This window comes from Rhinolophus hipposideros (assembly GCF_964194185.1).
Source record: "Rhinolophus hipposideros genome assembly, chromosome: 11".
Classification (NCBI taxonomy): Eukaryota; Metazoa; Chordata; class Mammalia; order Chiroptera; family Rhinolophidae; genus Rhinolophus; species Rhinolophus hipposideros.
The window spans coordinates 80,595,556-80,621,165 of record NC_138057.1 but is presented as its reverse complement, the minus strand read 5'-3'; the positions used below and the strand labels follow the sequence as shown (position 1 = coordinate 80,621,165).

The 25,610-nt window shown below is 59.0% G+C and overlaps 1 protein-coding gene across 3 annotated transcripts in view; it reads left to right on the top strand.

The window, feature by feature from the left end:
• The window catches only part of RALGDS (ral guanine nucleotide dissociation stimulator), a 42,871-nt gene that overhangs the window by 3,628 nt on the left and 13,633 nt on the right, over nt 1–25,610 (top strand). The window contains exon 1 of one of the 3 annotated variants that reach the window (XM_081066868.1): nt 17,456–17,746. The exons of 1 other annotated variant lie outside the window; for it this stretch is intronic. In XM_081066868.1, the coding sequence (XP_080922994.1) occupies nt 17,564–17,746 (183 nt within the window). In that variant the 5' untranslated portion in view covers nt 17,456–17,563. Of the gene's footprint in view, nt 1–17,455; nt 17,747–25,610 lie in introns of those variants that run through there. One more of the 3 variants, XM_081066867.1, reaches the window with a different exon arrangement.

Genomic DNA, 25,610 nt, shown 5'->3' with positions numbered 1-25,610 from the left:
AGCCGGTTCCAGGGGCCCTGCAGCTATGATTACACCTGTGGTTCCCAGACAGCTCTCCCGTCAGCGCAGGGCGGGGTGTGTCCCAGGTCTGGGGGGTACACGGAAGGCAGCCGTAGGGATGGGTGGGCTGTCGGGGCAGGTTGAGACTTGAGGGGTCCCTTCCCTAAAGGCGCTGCCCAAAAGTGGATGTGGTGCTGCTTGAACTCCCCCACTGCTCTCCTGGTGGGCTTCTGCCCAGTCCTCTTATACAGAGTGGGCAGGACCCTGAGCTCCCCACTAGAGACTGGGCTCTCATGGGCACCAGTGAGACGGAGCAAAGGGCCCAGCGTGGTGCTGGTCCTGCAAGTGGCAGCCACTTCTTACTGAGGCCTCTGGCGCGTCTGACTCCATAAGTCCAATGCCTCTAGCTCTTGACAGTGGGTCGTTGATTGAATCGAATAATAGATATTTATCGGGGGCTTCTGTGCAGAGCACCTTGGCTCCCTTCTGAGGGGTCAAGACCCTCAGACCGTGGAGAAGGGGTGTTGGAATAGGGGTATAGGACAAGCAGCGGAGCCTCTGGAGACGGCGTTGGGCTGGGGTCCTGGGGACCTGGAGTCGGTGGCCGCTCTGCCGTCAGTGGCACACCAGCCTTGGGGCCGTGCTCTGCGGAGTAGCCTCTAGGCTGCTCCCGCACCTGTTCTGTGCCATGGAGATGCCTGGTAATGATGGCTGGTCCATAGCACCTTCTCTCTGCCTGGCCTTGAGGGTGCAGTGTCTCACTGTATCCGTAAGGCAGGTGCCGCTGCCATGCTCATGGGTGGGGAAACTGAGGCACTGGAAGGCAAAGGGACTCCCACAGCTAGGTTAGTGGAAGGGCTGGTAGGGCTGCCTCCCTGTGTGCAGACGAGCCTGGGAGGGGCCGGCACGAGTGCTGGGACCAAATTCCTTCCAATTACAGTGAGCTTCCAACGTCAGGGCTGGGCAGGCCCCAAGGTGGTGGTTAACAGTAGGAATGGAGATGTAAACAGAGCTAATGAGCCCTTTTCGTCCTCTCCCCCTCTAATGAAGGCCCTGGGGTCTGGTCTCTGCATTTTCTTGGGTTTTGGGTTTTTGAATGTCAGAGTTTTCTCTTAGGGTCACGGTTAGGTGGGTCTCTGTGCGGGTGGGGAAGTCTCCTCTCAGGGCAGCCCAGCCAGGGTGAGGAGGTGGAGAGGAGAGGGCATCCCCCTAAAAATGACAAGCCTCAGAAGAAGGGAGAGTTTCCATGGCAACCCAGAGCAGTTGCTTGGTAACTACAGGCCCCCAAAATAATTGCTTGCAGTAAGTCTCAGGGTTGGGGGTTTTTCAAAGGCCTATGTGTGGACCTCAACTACTACTTATGGTTGACCCACTCCCACCGCTGCCCCTGGATCCTGCCTGAGGGAAACCCCAGCCTGCTCTCCACTCCTTATTGCCCCACCCTACCAGCCAACCACCTGGCATCAGGCCAGTCCCCTAGTAACAGAAGCTATTTCCTGGATACCTTAGTGACAGGTGACAGTGACCGTGGTAGAATGTCAGAAAATGCAGGGTCAGAGGACACAGTGGATGGGGCCAGGTGCCAGCCAGTGTGGGAGGGTGGGGGGCTGGACATAATGCTCAGCTTTGTGCCCGCTGTACCCTGCAGCCATGAGCGACCTGGGCCTAGGGGCAGGATTGCAGGGCAGGGTGTGGCTGGGGGGTGAGTAGAACCCGTGGAATAGGGGACTGTGGTCTGGGCCCAGGAGGAGGCAGGCGGCCTCACAGTTAAGGCTACTGGCTTTGCAGATGGACATCTGAGTCCGTGTTCCAGCTCGGCACTTATTACCTGGTGTCCTACAGCGGCACTGAACCCCTCTGAGCCTTGCTGTTCCCCGAACTGTGAGGAACATACCAAGCTCCGGGTTGCTGTGGGGATGGAAGGTGTCAGCCCTGGAGGCTATCTTAGGGGCTGCTTGGGTTTGTGGGTGCTGACCCTGTGTCTGGCAGTACAGAGGATACACATGGGGGCAGTGCCCAGCTGGGAGGGAGGTGCGGGAGCCCCTGCCCACAGGAAAGGGGCCTGTGGAGGAACAGAGGGGAGAGGGTTGGGGGGACTTTGGAGCAGTAAGGGTGTGAGGCCCAGTGGGGAGGGCAGCGAAAGGTGGGACTGTTGGTGATGCCCCTCCATGGTTTTCAGGGTGCCCCGGGCGAATCAGGATTTTAATCTAGCCTTGACCACTCACTCTCTGTGCCCCTCTGCGCCTCCCTGGACGCATCTGTCAAGTGGGGAGGGGTGTGCCCCCCTCCAGAGTTGCAGGGAGCCTGGCGCGGCGCCCTGCACACTGTGCTGGACTGGTGCGCTCAGTCTTCAGGGTTGATCCCTCACCAGACTGCGCAGCTGCCGCCCATGGGTGCAAGAGCAGCGGGAGGAGGGATGGCGCAGACAATGGCCCGCGGTGGTGGGGAGAGGGCCAGGAGGTGCAGGGCGCAGGGACACGGCCCAACCCTGCAAGGAGCTGCAGGCTGGGCGCCCCACGAGAACAGGCAGCACCCCTGCCCGCATTCATGCTGGCGGTCCCGCCGGGCGTGCAGGTGGACGAGGTGAGCCCGAGAAGGGCAGGCTGCCTGGGGAGGAGGGGCAGGAGGCCATCGGCACGAGAGGCACCAGAGGGAACTGTGTAAGATACTAAAATACAGGACTGCACTGACCCCACCCACCCTGGGCTCCCTTTGGGGTGAATGCATACTTAACCAAAAGTGAGGCTGCTGAGCCCTCCTCTCCCCCTTAAGAGGAGGCAGGATCCACCCTGGGGCTGGAGGGCAAATAGGTCCTCCCGTCCTTCTGGGTTGGTGTCCAGAATTGGCTATCTTGGGAAATTGGCTTTCTTGGGAAACGGGACCTCTTCTCTGTACACCACCTGAGATTCCAGGTATGGCCTGGCCACCTGACTGTGTAGACCAGGTCAGTTGAGAAGAAAATGCCCTTGGCCAGTGAGTGGCCCCCATGTCCACCTGCTCCCATCTTGGGACTCCATCCTGACCACAGGCCTTTTTCCCCTGGAGGCCCTTTACCTGTAATTGTCCAACTCAAAACTGGGAGGTAAGGATGTGGGTGGGGGGAGGGTATTTAAGCCCTTGGGGCTATCGCCACCTGAACTGAATCCATTCCAATGGGATTTTGGCTCTACTCACCCCAGCCTGGCTGTGGCCAGAGGGAGCAGGGGAGCCCAGCCCTGATTCCATCATCAAGTCACTGGAGGGGTCCTGGCCCCGACGGCATGTGGGAGGTCAAGGCTGTCTAGACGTCAAGGGGCTGGTGGGAGCCCTGGCTTGGACCTGCAGGACCCCAGACAGGTAGGTTCCTTAACACCTCCGTACCTCGGTCACCTCATCTGTGGACTCACGGATACCAAGGTGTATGAAATGTTCCTGAAGCACCTGGCACTGTCACAAGCAGGCCCTCCGCAGGTGGCAGGAAGTGTCGGTTCCCCTCTGTGGAAGGCAGATGGCCATGTGGCCCACCAGCTGTGAAGACAGGAAGCCTTGACTACCCTTGGGGAGCTGGGGATGGGCCCTGAGTTAAATGCACGTTTTTCCAGGTGGGGAACTGGGAGCCCAGACAAGTTGAGCAAATTGCCCAGGCCAGACAGTGAGCCCCACCTGGTTCACCTTCCTCCCTGAGCCCAGAGTTGCAGGCCTCTGGTCCCCTCCACAGGGTGTGCTGAGAAGGAAGTTGCCTGGGGTGCCCTTTAACCCTCTAGTTGCTCAAGGTTGAAGTTCAAGGGTGAGGCAGTCCACCTAGCCTGAGGCCCTGGATGGCCAGGGAGGTGACAGCTGTGAGCTTCAGGGGGCGGACAGACGGTTATTGCCCGGCATGGAAAGGCTGAACTGCCAGCACCACCCGCCTGCTCCCTTGTAGCAGACGATTGCGATTCTTCAGAATTTCAAGGGGAGTTTCCTTCCCAGACTCTTGGGACAGGAAAATCCCGACACAGAGCAGATGCTTCCTTCCCCTCTCTGCACCAGCCCTGCCAGGAGCAGGCATGGGCAGCGGGCCCTGAGAGAGTGCGCTCCCTGGGGCCACGGGGTGGCCATCATGGTCTGGCAGACTTGTGGGGAGAGCGGGGTATACTGGGGCCTCTGGGGTTGTGTGTGCAGCCCTACGCCTGCCTGTGGGTGTCTTGGGAACATCACCCCGCCTTTGGTGATTCTGTGCACATTTAAGTGACTAGGTGACCATCATGTGCCACCTGTGTGTGTGGCAATGTCTAAGGTTTGGCAGAAGGACAGTGGGTGGGACAAAGACAGTGTCTCTGAAGTGGTCACTCAACCCCGGGGCTCTGGAAACCCCAGGCATGACCACACCCCATGCCTACCCCTGCCTTGGGGAGATTCCTGGCTGCAGAAGGGCTGTGGGAAAAAGGGCAGTGGGCACCAGCCCCACCACCTCCCGGCAGCCAGCTGGAGCCCCAGGTCCTTTCCAGAGGCCAGGGCAGCTCAGGAGGTCCCTGTCTGAAAGGGCAGTCTTGCTTCCCAGGCCCTGGGCCCCCACAGGCAGGCAGCAGGCGGGTGGCAGCACCCGGCACACAGTGTCCCTGGCACAGCGGACGGCCTCCTTACCACAAGGGCCCATTTGTCCCGACTCCCCTGGCCCTGAAATCCCAAGTGACCAGGCTTTGCTGGGCACAGGGTCCTGACTGTGGGCTCAGCTCCCTCCCCCCAGCCTCAGCCTGGCTGTGCTTTGTGGAGGGGCTTCTTTGCCCAGTCCAAACACGCCGGAGCAACCTCTGCTTACCCGAGGAGCAGGGAGAGACTCATTCCCCACTCACCAGCATGGAACACACAAATTAAGGCTGAACCAGAGCTGGAGCGACTGCCTGCGTTCTCCCCACTGACATCCTGGGGAAGACTAGCTTCTGGGGGCCCCCAAGCTCCTGCTGCCTCCAGCACCAACGCCCCTGCCTGCGCTTGTCTCCCACCTCTGCTCCCAGCCTCGCTCTCTGGAAAGCACTTTCACGGCAGGTTGGCAAAGAGAGCCATGCTCTTCTTCCTTGCCGTCATCCTTCAGGCTCCTCTCCAGCCTCACCACCTCCTCCAGGAAGCTTTCCTGGTGATTTCCCACAAGGAACTCTTGGGTCCTAAACTCTGAATAGTTTGAGTCCAGGACCTTTGAAGCTAGAGGAACCAGCTGGACCATCGAGTCCACTTCTTCATCCGGGTGTTGGTTGAGAGCCCACTGTGTGCCAAGGACGATTCTAGATACATCGGGGAACAGAGTCCCGACTCAAGGAGCTTGCATCCCTTCCAGTTTTAAAAAGAGGAAAGAACTTAAAAAGAGCTTAGAACACCAGTGCCCTTTCCACTCCTGTGATATGTGCGCACGTGCAAGTGCTTCCATCTACCCGGCAGCAGTGTGAGAGCCCACTACGGGCCCGGCGGGCATCATTCAGCACTTGGGCATGAGGGCCGAACAGGACAGATGTGGCTGTTGCCCTCCGGGAGCTTAGTTGGGGTGAGGGAAGAAGAAACGGTCCCCTAGTCGGTGAATTGTTTTTTTAATGTCTTTACCACATGTTATTTTCTCAGCTCACCTACCCTATTTAAAGTTGCAGCAACCCCAATCCCCCTCCATAGGCCCTGTCCTAAGTGCTTCCAGCCAGTATTTCATTTAACCGGGGCAGGTTTTTGGAGGCAGAGGTCATCCCATGCGTGGGCCAGAAGGAGGCTCAGTGGGGGAGTAACTTGCCAACTTCCCCCAGCCAGGAAGTGAACGCAAAGCCCCAGCTCATCGCTGCTGCTCTAATCCTTTAATTTGGATGTTGGGTTCCTTGTGAGCTGGGAGCTGGATGTGGGGGCAGGCCCGAGGGGGCAGGGATCTGTCCTTGACTGCCATGGGAGGGGGTCTGCTGGTGTCCTTGGCAGTGCTGGGTCCTGCTGGGCACAAAGCCAGCGGGAGCGGCTGGGGCAGGGCCTGGATTCTCAGATCCTCAACTTCTTGGCAACCTGTGTGACTCAGTGGGCTGGTAAAAGGGGATGGCAGGCAGGCAGCCAACGCAGAGGAGTCCTGGGGCGGGTGAGTCAGCAGCCTGAGCAGCTGACCCTGGGTTACTGTTCTGCCTGGGGTGGGGCCAAAATAAGCACACCCCTCTTTGCCTTTTTGTCTCCCAGTTCCCCCAGCAGGTGTTTCCTGTGTCTCTGTCATTCCTTGGGGTTCCCAATCTCCCCAGCCTGGAACAGGGGACAGGGCCTCCTCCTTCCGGCTCATGGCCTCCACAAGTCACTGAGGCTCTGGCCCCCATCAGCCCTCCTGTAAAGCAGGGGCCCCTGTCACAGATGGACACAGTGAGAATAGAATCACCCTGAGTGCTTGTTGTAAAAAGCTGGGGGCAGCTGGGAGCTCCAGCCTCAAAGCCAGACTGCTGTGTGACTTCCGGTGAGTTTGGTGCCATCTCCAAGCTTCTGTCCCCAATCTCGCCTACAAGCCTGCCTTACATATTATGCCAATTAAATGATATCCACACTGGCACATCAGTGAATAGGAGAAATACTGGGGAGTCGTCGACTCTGGCTTAAGCACAGGGTTGGTGGGGAGGCCAGATGGGGAAATGGGAAGTCAGAATCCCACTGGACCTCACATGGGACAGACCACCCACCTCGTGGACAGGAACATGGCAGCCTCAGGCCTGCCTGTGCTGCCAGGAACAAATCCACCTGTGATCTTGAATTTGGTGCAAAGTGGAAGAAAGCAAGCTGCCCTGGGGGTCAAGAGCACTGGGCTATACCGAGCATGAGCACTGGCCCACTGTGCAGCCTTGGGCAAGTTGTTTGCTCCCTCTGGGCCTCGATTTTCTCAGTTTTCCAAAAGAGATAATTACTGTGGCTTCATCTCTTTCACAAATGCTGAATGGGAAAGTGCTTTGTCCCCACCGAGGAGTTCCTAAGGCAGGGCCACCAGGCTGGGCTGTGGGGAAAGGAGACATCAGGAGCCTCTGCTGCCTTCAGGGCTTCTAAATATGGGCAAGCGTTTGCCTTTGGGCTGCAGGGTGGCAGATGTTTGCAGTGCCATGGTCCCTAGGAGGCTCTCAGAGCAGAGGCCAGGTGACGTTGCACGCCAGACCTAAGCCCTCTTCCTGGCCCGGGGGCTGGGTCACTCCCAGGTGCAGCTGCAGTGTCACCCCTCCTAACAGAGCCTGGCTGGCTGGGACCATGTTGAGCAACTTCACGATGGACCCCAGGTTCCCAGAAATGAAGGGGGGGCTACTTGGCTGCCCCCCTTTACCCTGGCCCCCAGCCGGCTCCTGAGTCAGGTCAGGAGGCTGCAGGAAAGAGGAGCAGAAGCTGGGCGAGGCCTCTCCTATCTGCTTCCTGGACAGGATGTCTTGCTGAGTAAACAGCTTTGAGAGGAGTCACCACTCGGGCTCTGAGTCACAGCTCCTAGCGACAGCCACACGGGTGTTTATCAACAATGCGCTTCACCGCCACCAGGGCCTCCCCCCAGGAGCCAGGAAAGGGGGAGAGGCCTCCCCAGGAATCCTCCCCCACAGAGGGTTTGAGTCTGGGCTGCGGGGAGTGTTGGCACCTATCTGTGTACGCACGTGTCCATGAATGGGGTTTGCTGTGTCTGGGCTTGTGTGGGGCCAGCCAGGTGTGCTAGCCCATGGCCACCTGGCATGGTGGGCAGAGCACTGTGGGACCGTTGGCAGGTCACATCTCCTGGGACGAGTGTGGGGACGGGTGGTGTCAGTGCTCCAAGATGCCATGGCTGCACAGAGCTCCATGCACAGTAAATGTAAAGGAAGTCCTCCATAGGCCCAGCCCTGGAAGGCAGCACAGTGGTGGGGTGCAGATGGAGCGCCCCTAACTGTCCCCAACCCCCAGAGCCCTGGCTCTTGGTGGCTGGTCTGGTCTCCGTTCCAGGCTGTGACACTGATGTGGTACGCCATGTGGTGACACTGGGAGAGCTGGGAACAAAAGCGCCTCTGCTCTCCCCCACAGCCCATGGGAGGAGGTGGGTGGCGGGCCCTCCCCTCCCAAGACCCCACCCCCTCTGTGCTCCAGCCTTTCTTGCTGCCGCTGGTCCTCCTGCCTCCTGGCCGTGACTCAGGCCCACTGCCCCCGGCTGCCTGGGCCTGGCCTGGCCCCCTAAAGGAAAGGAATATGTCAGTCTGGACCCTGAGGCCGTGCAGACCTGTCCCGGAGGCTGGGGGCTCGTTGGAGAAGAGTACAGTAACCTCGTTTAGGCGCAGGGGCTATGGAAGGGAGATGTGCCGCTTTTCATGGGCCTGGTACCTGGATCAGTAAATGCTTGTCGAATCAAAGGCATTCACACACAGACACACCTGACAGGCCAGCCTGGCTCCCTTTAGGTTGCTGTGCTCCCCATCCCCATCCCACTTCATCCAAGGGCCTCTTGAAGCTCTCTCCCCACCTCGAACACATTCACATAGTTGGAAGCGCTCTCCCACCCACTGTCCACTGGTCCCTCCTACGGCACTGGACCCAGGGTCCCACCTTGAGATGAGGAGGCAAAAGCCACAGCTCAGGGAAATTCCCTCCTCCCCACCCCCAAAGGCTCAGGAGAGCAACCTGGTACACAGATAAGGTGGCCAGACTGCATCAAACGATGCCCCAGGTCACACGGCCAGGCAGCTGGTACTGTGGGGGTGAGAAGCCAGGTTGGGGACATCCCAGGCACCCAGGGCTGTCTCCCTCCTCTGAGCTCTACTGAGGTCTGCCCCGCCCAAGTCTTGCTGGTGTCTGCACAAGAGTGGGGCCTGCTGTGCTGGTCGAGCTCCGGGAGGGGTGGGCTGGGCCTGGCTCTTTGCCAGCCCTGGGAGCCTCCCTGCCCAGGGACCAGGGTTGTCTTGCAGCGCCCCAGCACATGTTTGCTGTTTTTCAACAACAAACCTTTCTGAGGTATCCACTGGGGTCCTGTTGCAGGGCTCACACTGAGCCCCAGACGGATCCCAGACTGTCACCAGGAACTTACTCTTGGGGACGGAATGGGCCACGGTACTCCTGGCGCAGGGGTAATACCCACCAATATTCATTGAGTGTTTATGTGTGCCAGGCACTGAGGCAGGCGTGTGACTGTGGGCGACCAGCGTGCATGTCCCCTGAGTGCTGACCACGAGCCAGGCCCGAGCTGAGTTCCTGTTGAATCCTCTAGCACCCGTGTGCCCTTTTACAGATGAGGAAACTGAGACCCAGAGATGCTTAGTTGCTGGCCCAGGGTCCCAGAGCTGACTGATTCAGAGCCTGGTCACCTCTGCTGTTTCTCGAAGGTCAGGGTTAAGTGTCACCAAGACAACATGCTGCGGTGGCCAGAGGAGAGCCTGCAGGGTTGCCTGGGAGGAGGTGAGCACAGGGAGGTGGTCAGGGAGGGCTTTGGATTCTTCTGCGGGTAGTTCAGAAGCTGTTGGAGGATTTGGGTGCCGGGGGAGATGTGATCTGGCTGTGGGCATGAGGGGTGGGTCCGGGGAGGCAGGAAAGTGGCTGATGAATGGCCTGCCTAGAACCCTCAACTCCACTTCTCTGATACTGCCCCCCCAGCTCTCCACCCCTGATGCAAACCCCTCCCCCAGGATTTTGTAACTGGTGTCCATGGAATCCTTCCTTCCATGAAAGAAATTCTCCTGCGGGAACCTAGTAGTGGGAGTTCAAGGTCGAGAGCTCTAGGTGAGGCTGGGAGTGGGGAGAAATTTGGGTCTGAAAACCTCCCCTTCCTCCATCGTGGATCAGGAAACAGGCTCAGTGAAAAGAGGAACCTGCAAGTCCCACAGGGAACCAGGTCTCTGCTCTGGGGCTCTGAGCCACCTACTCAGCTGTGTCCTCTGGGCCCCACACAGCCACCGGAAGAGGATGTGGAACGCTCAGAGAGCCAGAGCGAGTGCTGGCGGGGCTTAGTGTCAGGGCAGAATGCTGGGCCCTGGCCACTCTGCCAGGGCCTGGAGGCCCGATGTGCCTGTAGGCCAGCTCTGGAGATACTGCCGACTCCCCTCTCCTCCCGACTTCCGTGGTCCTGCGTACCCAGCCCGCTGCCTACCAGGGTCCCCGGAGGGTAAGGAAGCAGCCCAGGCTCTCGGCCTCTGGGTCGCCCCGGCATCTCTGGGTTTGGGGGTCCAGGATCTGAACGCTGGTGGAAGGAGCGTCTGTGAGCTCTACAGAGCTGCATAGATACAAGTCCTGGCTTCTCCCTGTGAGGTTTTGGGCAAGTCCCTGCTACCCCTGGGCCTCAGTTTTTCCATTTGTCAAATGGGTGTCGGACTCATTCCATGGTTTCCAACGTCTGCTTTGCAGCAAAAAGAAAATGGAGACAGGTTGGGGTTTTTTCTTAAAACCAAATGTATTCATTTAACGACTGCCCTTTTTCCTGATGGCATGCCCTCCTAGTTACTTTTGGTGGTGTTCTTTCTGGCATAATGGTAATTGTGGTGGTGAGAGTATTGTGTTTTCACTACCCTACTTGGCAAAATAAACAGTTAGCAACCCTAGGTTGGTCCCACAGTTTAAAATGAAATGCCATGTCTGGGTGCCAGGGCTGGAGGAGATGTGAGCGCTGAATGGCAGAGAAGGCTTCTGGAATGAGGTCATGGCTGAGAGTAAGCAGGGGTCTTCTGTGCCCCCCCAGCACCTGGCTGGGTTCACGTCTGCCTGGTGGTCCCACTGGCTGAGCCCTGTTTTGATGTTGGCGACTTGTACCTGCCACCTTTCTGACTCTGGGTAGTGATTTCTCTGCAGGTGGGGAGAATGGGGACAGGGCCCCAGGGTGTTGGAGGAGAGAGCTGGGCTCACCCCAAAAGAGAGCAGGTCCAAGCTGGAACCACTGGCCCAGCTCAGGACGGAGCCCCAGCCACACTTCCTTGGCTGGCCCACAGCCTGGTACCAACGGGAATTCCTAGCCCTGCCCATCATGGGAGCAGGTATGACAGCCATGCGGGTGACACCAGGTCCAGGCACTTGGGTGCTGGACTCCACTAGAGCAGCCAGGCAGCCAGGCAGAGGGCCTCTCGCGGAGCCGGCTCCCAGCCTGCCATGGCCCGGGAAGCCAGGCCCGCCTTGCCCAGGGCCAGGAAGGGCTGGGTGTTCCTCGCCTGCGTCTCTGTGGTGACCTCCCGGCGGTGGGCTGTCGCCCGCCGTACTACTCTCCGAAGCCCCACGCCTTGTCCAACACCTCTGCTGGCACCGGCCACTGAGGTGAGTTTCCAAGGCAACGTGCCTCTTTGGCAAGGGGGGGTGGGTCACAGCCAGGGCCGCTGGGCGAGGTGGTTCCCTTTGTCCGACCCTCCTCTCAGAACTGGTTGAGGGAGTTTGGCTGGAAGCTGCCACAGGGGGGTCCCCATCTGCCAGTCTGGGTGTGAGAGGAGGGGCGAGGGGCGGTGCCCAAGTGTACACCCCCCCCCCCAGTCTGTCTACCTGCTTAGGGGTGTGGGGAGGGTGACCACGGCTCGTCTTAGCGGCTCCTGTTCGTATGGATGGTGCTTCTCAGATTACAAAGGGCTTTTGTGCTTTGTTTTATCATCTACAATCCTGAGAACCCTGAGAGCCAGGTGGTAGGTGGCTTTAGTGGCATTCTTAGTGTCTCCATCTTACCGATGGAGATACTGAGGCTCAAGGAGGTGACACTGGGGCTAGGAAGGTGCACAGCAGGGGCTTGAGCACAAGCCTGGGCTCCAGATCTTAAGAGAGAGATTCCCAAACCGACAGGAAAGAATGGCCTCCTCGGGCCTGGGTCATCCCAGGCCCCACCATGCTGTGATGGTTTCCAGCTGGCAGCGGCTGAACAGCCAGCAGGGGAGGGGAGGTCAGGGGGCACGCTGGGGCCCCTTGGGTGCAACAGGCACTTTTCAGGCAGGGTATGGTGTCTTCCACCATGTCATTGCCTCCTGCTCAGGGTCTGAGACCTGGGACCTGCCCTGCCGTGGGTCCCTTCCTCAGCCATGTGCGCCCAGTGCTCGCCCGTGTGGGCTCTGTGAGGGACGGGACCCTCCGCCTCCATTTCTGATTGTTTCCTTTTCACCCTGCACTTGTTATTCTCCGTGTTTCAGGCTCAGTGGCAGTCTCAGTCTCCATTTCCATTCATTTGTGCCCCTTCTGCTTCTCTTCCTCTCCCCTCTCCTGCCCTCCACTTCGGGCTGTCACATGTGGCCTTCAGAAATGTCAGGTTTCAGTGGCCCCTGTCATGTGGGGTACTGAGCATTTGGAGGAGTGGGGGACAGTTGTCAAAGCGGCCCATCCCCACTCCATGGATGGCGTTTATCACAGTGACCCTGGACGTGTTTGCTCTGAGAGTGTCTCCATCAACATCTGAGGGTCAGAGTCAGCGGCCGTGAGCGCCCCTTTCCGGGGAGGACACCAGGCCCCCCAGTGAGCTCATGGCGTCCCCGTCCTGGGCCGTTTTCATGGCTCCGGGCGTTGATGTATCTTGTTCTGGTTGTCCTGGGACAGTAACGCCCCGTGAGGTCAGGGACTTGGGGTGATGTCGATGTCACACCCTCCACCCAGGATGGTCTCCAGAGGTTTGGAGGCTTTCTTTCCTGCCTCCTGACCACTTCTGGGCTCTGCGTCCTGCCTGTGGGGATCCTCTCCTTCCTTGGAGGAAGAGGAGGCCCCTGGAGGTTCCCAGAAACCCAGTAGCAGAGGAGGTGGGGCTAAGCCAGGTCCACCTGCTGTCCCAGGAGCTCCCACACTGGGCCCAGGTGCGTCACCTCCTGCCAAGGTGTATGCACACCCGCCCACAGAGGGTTGCCCCAGGACTCAGGCAGGCCAGGAATGGTGACGTAGGTGTGGGGAAATGACCGAGGAGCCTGGCCAGGCCACACCCTCTCCCTGTCCTCCTGGGGCTTCTAAATATAGACGACAAAAGGCAGACAGACGGGGTGACCTCACCTGCTCAGAAAGAGGTGAAAGGTTTCCCCCAAGGCCTGACCCGAGTCTGGGTAACTGGCTGCTGGTCCTCACTGGGCCATCAGCTCCCTCCGTGGGCTTTGGCCAAGCCCAGGTGGGAGGTGATGACCAAGGCCTGTGGTCACCCAGACATTGCCCTGAGCCCAGTTCTCTGTCCGAGCCACTTGTGTGCCTGGCAGACCTCCGCAGAGCTGCACGTGGGCCCAAACCCCATTCCCTGAGACTCACCTGTCATGTACCAGGCCAAGCGGTGCGTGGGAGGTGGGAAGCATGGGCCAGGCAGAGGGGGCAGTGGGTGTAGGCCCTGGGGGCGCTGCTGCAGCTCAGTGTGAGCCTGGCTGGGCAGAGATGTGAGCTAGGCCTTCACCAAGCATTGGGTCTTCTGCCTGAGGACAGTGCAGGGGGTTGGGGGCGACAGGGAGGCCTTTGAAGGGTCAAGACCTCTCTGGCTGTCTTGTGTCGGGGGACCCCTGGTGGGATGAAAGTGGGAAGGAAAAGGACACCAGAGGTTTGGCCTGAGCACACTAAGCCAGGAAGTGGTGGAAGGCGCAGTGGGATCTGTGGCAGACCCAGACATACCCTGGCTGGAGGGGACAGCTGCCAGTCAGCTCCTGCCCAGCCTCCCGCTGCGCGTGGGAATGCAGACCTTGTGTGGCCAGGTAGTCCAAAGTGACAAGAGAAGCCAGAAATGTGGATTTTATATGAAATCACCTGACCTTCTACTGTTGACTCAAAAATTGAAAAACACTGTGCTTGCCAAACAAAACACGTGTGGGCTGGATTTGGCCTGGGTCTCGTCCCTGGATGTCGGTTCACAGTCTGTCTTTTAAGTATCCTGTGTTACGAGCCTCCCTACTGCCGATGGGTCTTTACAGCATCGCTGTGTTCTCGGGTCTTCTTGTAACTCCCCACAGAAGGGCTGGTGCACTCCACAGGGAAACGTTGGGAACCTGGGACAGTTGGGGGCAGGGTGCACTGTGAGCAGGATGCGGAGGAAAGGAGTGACACCAATTAATAGTAACCCCACACGTCCTATAGTGCTCTGTGCCCTCTGTTCCTCCTAGCAGACCCTCCAAGGGCAAACGTTATCACAGCCTTGATCTTCAGACTCGCCTAACGTCACTGGGGCTGTCTCCAGCACCATCTGAGCTGCGTGACTCGGTTTCCCAGCTGCCCACTGCCTCGGCCCCCACAGTGAAGCCCCCCGCCCCCTTGGTTGTAAGGATGCCGTGAGTGCCCCTGGGCATGGGGCAAGGAACACAGGAAATGGTGAAGCGGGCCAGGTGTTAGTGCCATGGTCTGGGCTCTGCAGGCAGCTGCCCTCCCTCCTTGACTGTGGGGGGCCTCAGAGGCCTCCGAGCGAGAGTCTCCAACTGTGTCCTTTTTCTTTTTTAACTTCTATTATGGAAAATTCCAAATAGGCACACAAGTGGAGAAAATGGCAGGAACCCCTTGCCCCGGCCCAGCTTGATGTTCACATTGTGGGGCCACCTTATTTCTTCTCTAACTGCCCCACGTCCTACCCTTCCTGCTTAGCGGGTGATATTCACACAAATCCCATCGTTCCATCCATAAATATTCCAGTATGTTACTCTAATAGTAACCTAAATCCCCATGATCGCACCCCAAAAATGATGTCAAGTATTGCCCAATATCCTGCAGTGTTGAAATAATCCCAGTCTTCCCTGAGGTTTTTTTTTAACAGTTGCCCCGTTCAAATCACAGTACAAAAATCCACAGGTTGTATTTGATTGATGTCTCTTTTAATCTATAGTTTCCGCTTTATTTTTTGCTCCTGAAGACCCTGGGTTTCTTCAGTTTGTCCTGGAGAGAGTCCCACGGTCTGGAATTTGTGGACTACACCCTCATGGTGTATGGATGTGTTCCTCTGCTCCCCGTAATTCCCCCAAATGGTAGTTACATGTGGAGGCCTGGTTGGATTCATGTTTGGTTTGGGGCAAGAACACTGCATGGGTGGCTCTGTGTTCTTCCATCAGGCGGCAGGCACACACTGTCCTGGTCCCCTCTCTTCTGGACTAGCCCTGCCTGCCCTTGGTAAGGGATCTCCCCCACAGCTTTGGGGGGTGGGGTGATGAGGGGAGGTGTGTGAGGGCTTGGGAGGGCCTAGCACTCAGAAGGCACCCCGTGAATCGCAGCCCTCGTTACTAACAGTGTGGGGCAGTCTGCCTGCCTGGGGGCAGCGGGCACCTGTGTGAGGTGCTTTACCTGTGTCTCTGTAGTTATGCCCCCTTTACATAGGTGCACACTGTGCCTTGGAGGCGAGGTGACCTGCTGGGGGACTAGGGGTCACCCAGTAAGAAAGGGGTGGAGCTGGGTTTCAAACCCAGGCCTTTCAGTGCTTGAACCTGTCCTTTATGCCACACTGCTACCCTGGGAACTAGGTGTGTGTGTGTGTGTGTGTGTGTGTAGGCACATGCACACCCAGATGAACAGTGAGCGGGCTTACCAGGACCCCAGAGGGGAGCCCCAAAGCCAGAGTGAACAAAGCAGGGAGAGAGATTTTATAAAAACAGGCAGTAAGCTGAGGTTAATGGTTAAGTAAAGAAAACACCACCATGCCCCTCCATGACTTCCAGGTAATTGGGTGGGAGGCAGCCCCGCTCGTTCTGTTGGGGGTGTGGAACTGCCCACTGCTCACTCTCCAGCCGACCTGAGCCCCCCACCCTGGTACCCTGGACCTTCAAGGCCAGAGAGGTGGTGATGTTGGGAGTGCTCCCTGTGCACTCACGACTTACTTGGCCTCGAGGGGCCCTTTTCCTGGCTGTAAAATGGGCCTGAGCTTGCTTCCCAGGCCCCTCCCTGGGAGAAAGAGATAAAGAAAGCAGAAAAGAGATAAAGTGAGCTACCCGCAGGTACTGGATTTACTTGGCAAATTCTCCCAGGAGGAGTGGGAGACGCTTCTAGCCAGAGGGCAGTGTCCAATGTCCAGGTCATCCCTTGGTTGATCTGTGGGGAGTCCTAAATGTGCCTCACCCACCTCCCCCTCCCCGGGGGAAGGTCACAGAAGGTCCTTAAACGGCCTCCTGGGGATCCTCACCCCAAATCCAATCTACCCATCTTACTTTAAAAAAGCAACCAACCCCTACCCCCAGCATTTATGTGTGTGATTATAAATATTTTTGAAATAATAGAAAATTCAGAGAAGTGAAAACCACTGTATGGCAGCACCCAGAAATAACCACAATGCCCTTTGCAGAGTGGGTCCCCGTCACGCGCACGTGTGTGATGTCTAGTTCTGAAAGCGTATTCTGCATCTTGGCGTCTCACGTCACAGTACAGCAGAAACACTTCCGGCGTCACGGTTGGTCCATGGTGTGCTATGGCACCGAGGGTCCTGTTAGCACAAGGCATTTGAGTTGATTCGGTTGGGAAGAGTTGTAATTGAGGTTTCCACAAACACCCTCATATAGAAATCCATGTCCACACCTCGGATTGTCACCTGAGGGTGAATTCCTAAGAGTGGGATTCTCAAGTTAAAGGGCATAAGCATTTTTAACGTCCTTAAAAGAAAACGGTAGAAATTGTTTTCCACCGCCTGCCGGTCCCCCTCCCCCACCCCGGGCCCTCCAGCTGCCCACGTGGGCCAGAGCTCGCCAGAGCTCCGTGTCCCTGGATATCGGAGGTTTGGCACATGGTGTGTCCGTTCCGTAAGATATGTTTATGGAATGTGTAGTGTGGTCCTGCCCTCTCATCTCACAGGTGGGGAACAGGCCCAGTGATATGGCACCAGTTCTGGGGCTGGTGGTGGCATTGCTAGGGCTGCGGGTAGTGACCACCAGCCTCTGTGAGGGCTTCCTCCCCAGCCTTCAGCAGTCTCACTTGCACCCTCACCTGTGCCCTGAGACCTTGAGTGCTCACGCCAGCGGTCCCCTCGACCAGGACAGTGGCAGGTGCTCCAGCTGGCATTTGCCCTCTTGACCCCTTACTCTTGAATGTCTATAGGCCCCAACCCCTATAGGACTGGTCTCGGTTTTCCCCTCACATCCCTGGCTGTAGGGCAGAAAGGAGATAGTACAGGCAAAGGCCCGTCCCCACACCAAACACACCCCGACACTCAGGCCTTCCAAATGCACACGTGCACCAAAGTCACTGTTCCAGGACTCAGCAGGTGCAGAAGGCACAGGCACCGGCTGAGTGCTACACATCAGTAACCCAACGTGGACCTCTCGGATGAAGAAACTGAGGCTCAGAGAGGTTAAGCAACTTGTACAACGCCACACAGCTAGGGAGGGGCTTAACTGGAATTCGTGGGAGGTTGATCTGACTCCAGGGCCATTTGACCTCACATGTACACAAGTCACGTACCTACACAACACATCCGCTGCCGCAGCGCACGCACCCACACAAGGTGCATAACCGCGGTACCCACAGTCTACACACACTCACACACGCATATACGCCCGCTCTATAGGACACAGCCAGCAGGCTCGCGGGGGCGCCCGCGCTCGCACAACACGCCCCTCGGCATCGCCGGCCCCGCCCCTCCACGCCGCCGGCCCCGCCTCCGAGGCGCCGGCCCCGCCCCCGGCCTGACCTCAGCGGGGCCGGGCGGCGGGCGCAGAGCGCAGGCAGCGCCGAGCCGCGCGGGCCCCTGCTGCCCGCGCCGCCTCGGGTCCCGCGGCCCGGCCGGCCGCCGGCGCCGCTCGAGCCGCCCATGGTGCAGCGTATGTGGGCCGAGGCGGCCGGGCCTGCGGGCGGCGCCGAGCCGCTCTTTCCGGGGTCCCGGCGGAGCCGCAGCGTGTGGGACGCCGTGCGCCTGGAGGTGGGCGGCCCCGACAGCTGCCCGGTGGTGCTGCACAGCTTCACGCAGCTCGACCCCGACTTGCCCCGCCTGGAGGTGAGTGAGCCAGGTCGGCCTGGCCCCGCGGCGCCGCGTCCTGATCGTTTGTGGGGAGGGTCCTTCCGCAGAAATCCCCCTCGCTGTAACCTTAAGGCAGCAGGTGGGCGTGGGGGCCGCCGCAACAGCGGGTGCAACAATGTAGGGACCAGAACCGGGTCTTCGTGCCCCTGTTTATCCGCCCAGTGCCTCCCTTCACCGATCCCAGGTGTGCCGGCCTCGTGCCCCTGCAGCCCAGGTAGACCTGTTTCCGCGGGCTGTCACTTCCCGACATGAGGGGCTGGGCCTTATTGCATCTCCATTGCCAGTCCCAGCCTGCACGGGTAGTTAGGCTTCGCAATCCGGCGGCGAACTGGTAGGGTGGCAGACGCCTAGAATCCTCAGAGGGCTGGGCACCACAGTGGCCTCCCAGACGGCTCCACTTTGGGGTCAGACGCGGATTGGATGTTCAGGGCTGTTCAGAGGAGGTGGGTTGGAGGCGGAAGAGGCCTCCAACCTGTGGGGCCAGGTGTCCAGGCTGGAAGGTTGGGACAAGGCCCTCTCACGTCCGGATGGGGTGACTGACTCATTTCTGCTTGATTAGAAAATGAATTTATAAGGATTTGGGAGGATTCAGAGAAGGGGGGATGTGTCTGTCACTAATGGAGGTGGGGGTAACTGGGTGAGGGCTGGGACTCTTTCTAGCGTGCTCTGCACAGTGAGGCCCAGTGGCTCATGGGGTCAGGCAGGTTGGGCGGGGAGTGGTGCCTTCCTTGTCCTGCCTGACTGTGCACCTGACTTCAGAGGTAGCAGATGCAGGATGGACCCTGTCACCCTGCCCTGCCTGGGCATGGGCCTGGACAGGCCAGCCCCGGGTTGGGGGCTCAGCAGGTCAAGGCTGAGCCAGAGCCTTAACAGTGAAGTTCCTGAGCCCCCGTGCTGGTTAGGGCCCCCTTGGTGTCCCCGCCACCCCTTTACTTTAGGCCCCCGTGTGTTGTACTTGCCAGCAATTTGCAGCCTGGTTTTGTGCCTCTGCATGTCCCTAGAGCCTGGAGGCATATTTGCCCAAGGATAAAGTGTGTCCCCCTGCCCAGTGTGGGGCCAAGGCAAGGGGTTGGAGGGCGCTCTTGGTGAGGGAACTGCAGGACTGGGAGACCCTTTTCTCCTGAGCTTGGCGGGTGGCCGAGCCCCGCTTGCTCCCGGACCCTCATCCACCCACTGCTCTGGCTTTCATTGGCAGCTGGAGCAGACCCCTGGGAGGCCTGACACCAGCCTAGTACTCATCTGACTTTCATTATGTCTGGCAGCCAGTTGGGCTTTGTGTGTTGGGAGGGTCCGGCCTACACGCTCACAGGGGCCGGGCAGGTTCCTGGCCAGGGTGGGGTGAGCTGTTTGGCTCACTTCTCTCCCTCCTCCCCCACCTCTCTGTCCATCTGCATCCCTGGGGACCTGAGGGAGAGCCCTACCCTTGCCCAGGGGTCGCCTTCTCTCTCCTTCCCCTCCCCCCCGCACCCTCCTGCTGCTGCTCTCCCTCACCCGGCCTCTGCACTAGATCCAGGCCATGGCCACTGTTTAGAAATCAAAGGGGAAGCTTCTGGCTGGGGCAGGAAAATCAGGGTCCTGGCAGAAGAAGAGGCCAGTGCCGGAAATCAAACACAATGACCATTTACTAGGGGCTGGGGGAGGAGGGCGGGGGGGCGGGGAAGTCCCTGTCCCTCCTGCCAACACCTCCCCCCCACCCTCAATCCTGGGGCTGATTTCCTGGTCGCTGTAGCTGCCAGAACTGAAGCAGCTCTGCTTGTGGTCCCTGTCCTGTCTGGAAACCACCAGGCAGTTACTGCCTTCTCTCTCCTGTTCCCCATTTTCCTACCAAGCCTCTCTGGGCTGCCAGATGTCCTTGAACATCGGGGCATCTGCTCCTGTCATCTTGATTCTAAGCCAAGCCACCACTAACCCAGCTTGGCCTGTGCAGTTCTGTGCTTTCTGGAGGTCACCCGGACCATGCCCCCATCTCTAGGCTGGCCACTGCCTTGACCAGGCAGTTCTCAAGTCTGTGGCACCTACTGGCTGCGGACACCTCATTCCATCTGGCTTTGACCAACCCTCCAGAGTAGGTGCCAACCCCCTTTATAGGAGACCGGAGCTCCGAGAAGTGAAATCTCTGATCTAAATGTATGCACAGCCAAGGACACAGGATTGGGAGGATTTGAACATGGGCTGTGTTCTCTGTTAGGCACCTACTGTGTGCAAGAGCCCACAGGAATCCGAGAAAGAACACTATTGGGGTAATTTTAGGTTTACGGGAGGACTGTGGAGCTCTGGGGGGCAGGCCCAGGCAGCCTAGAAGCCCCCTGGTCAAGTGAGGGGTTGGGATGCTTATAGACCAGAGGAGGGCAAAGTGCCTTGGGCTAGAGGACACTGGGGAGAGCTTCCAGGAAGAAGCAAGTCCACAGCTGGACCCCAGTGGTTTACAATAATCGCTCATGAGCCAGCACTTTGTGGGAGGACTTGTTCTAAGTAATTTGCGTGCATTATGTCCTTTTGTGGTCAGGACTATCAATAGCCCACTTAACAGATAAAACAACTGAGGCACTAGAGTTAATTAGATTGCATCACCTCACTAAGCTGGTAAGTGGCAGAGGTGGGATTCTGACCCAGACAGTGTGCCTGCAAGGCCTGAACGAAGAGGTGGATCGGAATGAGGAGGGCTTCTCTGTTCTTTGGGTGGAGAATCGCAGGGAGTCTCCCTCCAACCTCCTGCCTCCTTCCTGGTTGTCTGGTCTCTTGATCTTACTATGTGCAGGTCTTCAGTTTAACCCCCAGGGCTTTTGACCCTGGAGGCCCGAGAGGCATGGGCTAAGGGTGAGTGTGTGTGTGTGTGTGTGTGTGTGTGTGTGTGTGTGTGTGTTTGTGAGTATTTGAGAGAGAGAGAGAGAGGCTGCCACCTGCAGGGCCTCGGGTTCCCCTCCTGTCTTGCTCCTCAGGGGCCCAGGAGAAGGGGTGGGGACCCAGCTGGCTGGTACTGAGTGGCAGACGTTTGAGCACGCTGGACTATTTCCCTGGAGGCTCAGTGAAGGCCCTGGAGCGGGAGTGGGTGGCGGGGAGATGCAAGATTGCTTGTGGGCAGAATGCGGGTCCCATCCTCAACCTGGAAGTTAGATGTTTCCAAGCCCTGCCTTCATTGCCGGTGAGGGAGGGCGATTGGTGTCGGCAGCCTCTGAGCAAGCCACTGGGGGCGGTTTCAGGAGGCTGCACCCAGGCAGTTGAGGTCTGGCTCCCAGGGGCGGCTGGCTAGCCGCCCAGACGGCTCCCATGGCGTGGCACCATGCTGTGGCTACTCTGTCCCAGACTCAGGCCTCCAGCCTTTGCCAGCCAGGAAACACCGTGTTCCTGGACACACAGCTCCAGTGAAGCGACTCCCCAATCTGATTCTGAGGCTCTGGGAGTTGACACCTGCAGCCCAGAGCCGGAGGCCGGCCCGTGGCTGGGGAGTGAGCAGATAACTGCAAGGTCGCCCGCTGGGTGAGCTGGGTGGGAGCACCCAGCACGAGGGTCTGAGTTTGGGGAGCAGTGGGTGTGGTGTTGCTTTGCTGTTTTTCTCTCCTCCCCGGTTAAGTGTCACATGCTTACACAGCCTGCTCTGTAGTCTCGCCTAGAGGCGTAATGTTGTTCTTTTGAACCGAGGGGCAGAGTCAAGTATGCTGGTCAGAGCTTAGGCTCTGGGGGGCAGACAGCTGTGCTGGACTGCCAGCTCGGCCCTTGCAGTCCTAGACCTGCTCCTGCTTCCTGAGCCTCGTTTTGCTCTTCCGTAAAATGGACGTGATGCTAGTTCCTCCACTTAGGGCTCTGGTGAGGACGGAGTGAGACAGGTGGCCTGAGAAGCAGTCCCCATAATGCCTTGCACAGCGTCAGCCGGACAGGCGGTGGCTGCCACAATTGTGTTTTCTGACAAGGTGCCAGGGGAGTGCCCGTGTCCTGGGCTCCCAGTCAGCGTGGTGCTTCCCAAGTCTGGTTCTTGTAGCTGGTCTCGGGGCCCATGGGTGCCCTGGCCATCCCCTCTCAGTAGAGTGGTTCAGGTACAAGGGAGCTGGGCCTGCCACTCCCGACTGAGGAAGGCCTTCCCATCCCTGGTCTCTCTCCTGCATCTGTGTGACCAGGGGCTGGACTCTGTTCTGAGGCTGTGACCGTGGCAGGCATTGTGCTGCGAGGCCCAGTGTGTCTCCATAGGCCATGAGAGTCACAGGCCAGGGTTCCAGTCCCTGCCCCAGCTGCCACTTCCTGGCTCGACCTGGGCGAGATCCCCACCCGGCTCTTTCCTCATCCATCGAGTGAGATGTTGGGAGGATTAAATGTGATGAGTGTACCAAGGGCCTGGCACCCAGGAAGTGCCCACACGTGCTGGACACTGTGGTCTGTGGTGTTGCTATTGGGGCTAGACCTTCAGCTGGCCGCACCCTGCACCCTCCAGGGACCAGGCCGTCCTCCTCCTCAGCTCTCAGCAGCCACCCCCCTCGCAGGCCTGGCCCTTGGTGGTCCGCCGGCCTGGCGGTCAGGAGCCGGTCCTGGTTGGACAGGAGGATGGGTGGTGGGCAGGGCCAGCCTCGAGGTCGGGTCTCCCCTCCCCACCTGCGGCACATTTCACTAGCTGGGTTCACACTGGCAGAGAGAGCTCTTAGGGAGATGGGTCAGCCTCTTTGGGGGCTTGGTACAGTTTCCAAACTCCAGTTTCTGGGGTCACTGAGCTTCCTGGTTGCCCTGGAAACCAGATACCATGTGCGGTCCCTTATCAAGTCCGCCTCTGTGGCCTGTGGTGTGGCTGGGGACCTGAGGTCATGTAGGGCTGACCTCAAGTCCCCAGCTGGGCCCTGTTCGTGTCCTTGGGCTCAAGGTATAGGACACCTACCTGCTACACACCAAGGGTCATGCGTGTTTGGTATTTTCATTCTCCCTGCCTTGTTGGGCTTATGGGCTAAGAGATGAACCAGGATTGGACTTGAGAAGTCCCAGTTCTCGCCTCAATCTGGACACTACTTGACCATCTCCCCTGGGCCTTGGTCTCCCGCTCTGTAAAATGGGTGCATGAGTTTGTGTTCACACTATCCCGGAGCCCCTGGGATTCCTGAGGGCTGAGCAGCCCTCTCATCTGTCTCACATTTGGGCTCCTGCATTCGAGCAAAAGGTTAAAAAGTCAGAAAGCTGCAAGGCTGGCTCCCACCCAGCCTGGATGACATGGTGCTGCTCCAGGTTCCCGGAGCCTCTGGCAGGTCTCTCACAGATTTCCCTGGAGGCTTTTCCCTGCCCCGAGTTCATCGTCAGCTCGGGAGCCTGTGAGCATGTCAGGTGTCATCAGGTCAACAGCAGGTGTCATCAGGTCTCATTTTCGGGGTGCTTTTGTGTGCCAGGCACTGAGCTTGGCTGCGTGTGCGCCCTGTCTTGACCCCACCATCGCCCTGCTGTTCTCCCCATTTTGCACACGAATTCACTAAGGCTGGGGTCTGAGGAGCTCAACAGAGCTGGGAGTCAGAGCCCTTCCGGAGAGATGGTACCCTGGCGTCTGGTGGGCGCGGGAAGGGAGCCTCATGTGCCTAGAGCTGCAGCGTGCTGGTGGGTGTCCGAATGAGGGCCTTGGGGTAACTTCTGGGACTCTGGGCCTGAGCAACAGCTCAGTGGGTGCAGTGCGGTCCCTGAGGGGTGATCTAACGCACAGGGAGTGCTGTGATTGGAGCCACCCCTGCCCTGCCTGAGTGGGACCAAGTCTCGTATGCAGCCGGGGAGGAGACAGGAGAAAACTGCAGTGCATGCTGGAGCGCTTCTTCTCTGGCTGCAGCCCTCGGTCAGGGTTCCTGAGGAGTCAGTCTGCAGCTGGTGGCATCTGTGGGTCTGCAAGCCCCGCGTGGCCCGTTCTCGTAATTTCTATGGGAAATGTACATCCAGGCGGAGGCAGAGGGGTGACCAGGATGGGAGATGATGCCACCTCCATAGCTGTAGGCATGAGCCACCTTCTAAGCGAGCTGGCAAGGCTGGGGAAGGGCCTAGTAGGTTCCATCAGGTGTTTGCCGAAATAAGGCATGGAATCAGGTCCCTGGTGATCCCTTCATTCTACCTTGAGGGAATTGAGGCTTGGTCTGCAATCAGTTGGGGGCATGGCATTCTGCGGGCCCATCCATCACTCTGAGAAGGCTGGTCTGGTGACACACTAACAGATGCCGTCCAGGCCATTCTCCAACTTGTCCCTGGGGCTCCAGGCTGTGCTGTCAGGGACAGCAGGGTATGGGACACCCTGAGGCCCTCGGGGCACCACCCTCACTCCACTTGACCCAAGTGGTGGCAGGCCAGGCAGTGTATGTGGGGCATAACTGCTGACTAGGTCACAGGGCCCTGGGGACGTCATTGGGTGGCTGCTTTGGGTGGGACAGGAGGATCTGTCCCGAGGACATAGCTGCCCATGTGACATTCTTTTCCCCCAACAACTTCGTGCTGCCCTGTGGACGCCTGCCCTCAGGACATCTGCTGTTTGCTAGACCACTCCCCTCCACCCCCAAGGCCTCCCAGCCCCTACCAGAGCATTCCTGGGGCCTGGTGCTGCCCTCACGGTCCGGCCGCTGCTCCTGGACTCCAGTGCTGCCTGCTCTAGTACCAGGGTGGCCCAGGGTCATCTGTGGGTGCCAGAGGGTCCTGGGGGCAGATGCTGGGGCTGTTGTCTGCTTTCCTTCTCTGTCCCTGGCAAGGGGGTGGGAGCAGGGAACAGATGCCCCACTCTGCCACTTTTTGCCCGGGACCTGGGGAACTCACTTTGGAGCCTGCCCCTCTGTCAATTCTTGGTAGACGATTTAAGTGGTACCTGCTCTCTGCTGCACTATGGTCTGGGTTTGTTCCTGCTGCTGCCTGAGGGAACCAGGGACAGGGTTAGCTCCGTTCAGGCCAGCTCCCCATCTGTGTGACAGGGCAGGGACTCCCCAGGCCCAGCATGTGTGGCTCTCAGCATCCTGCCCTGCCCCCCAACCGGCTGGCAGAGGGGGCCCCTCTGGGGTGGGGGAATGGCTCGGGGATCACATGACAGCAAGGCAGGCCCAGCCAGCTGCTCAGCTGCCAGTGAGGCCCATGGCTCACTGCAGAGCCGCTATTTAGACCTGAGGCCCTGGCCCCGCCCATGGGTTGGCCTGGCCAGGGAGCTTTTCTGTCCAGCAGGCCTGGATGGAGCCCCCCTGGGAGCCAGGTGCCTTGTGGGCTCCCAAGGGGTTCAAGTCCACTGCTCTCTGACAGGCAGGTCCTGCAGAGGACCTTCCAACTGCTGCCAGCAACTTGGGTGCTCGGGGCGCTGCTGGCTCCCAGCTGGGCCAGATGTGACTGAAATCCCCAAGAGGACAGGCCCTTCCTGTTGGCTGGCTTTGCAGTAGGCAGTGTCGGACCCCTGAGGAGATGTGGGGGTGGCCAGGGCCCTTGCGGGGAGGGCAGCAGCAGAGCTGGCAGGCCTCTGAAGCCCATCTCCTCCTCTTCTTCCCCCAGCCCCCCTGCCTGCCCCCCGGGGCTCTTCTAGGCTGGGAGGGATGTGTGAGGCCCGGGAAGGAAAGTAAGCATCTGTTTCCGTTTTTCTGCTTTGGTAGGAGGAAGGGCTGGACCTCCCCAAGCGTGGGCTTTTTGGGGTGTGTGGGTGTGGGAGGTGCTGCTGGGGGGGACCTCTGCCTGTGGGTTCTCTGCTGATTTCCAAGAAATGGCTGGCTCTCTCCCTGGAGGGCGAGGCAAAGGGTCCGGAGCCCCTTGTGATTGCAGTGGCTCGCCTGTTGGTACGATGCCCAACTGGGGTGGGGGCGGCCTCGGGTCAGAGGAAGTAGCCTCCGGAGGATGGCTTCCAGACCTCCAGGGCGGGCTGGAGGTGAGAGGCCCA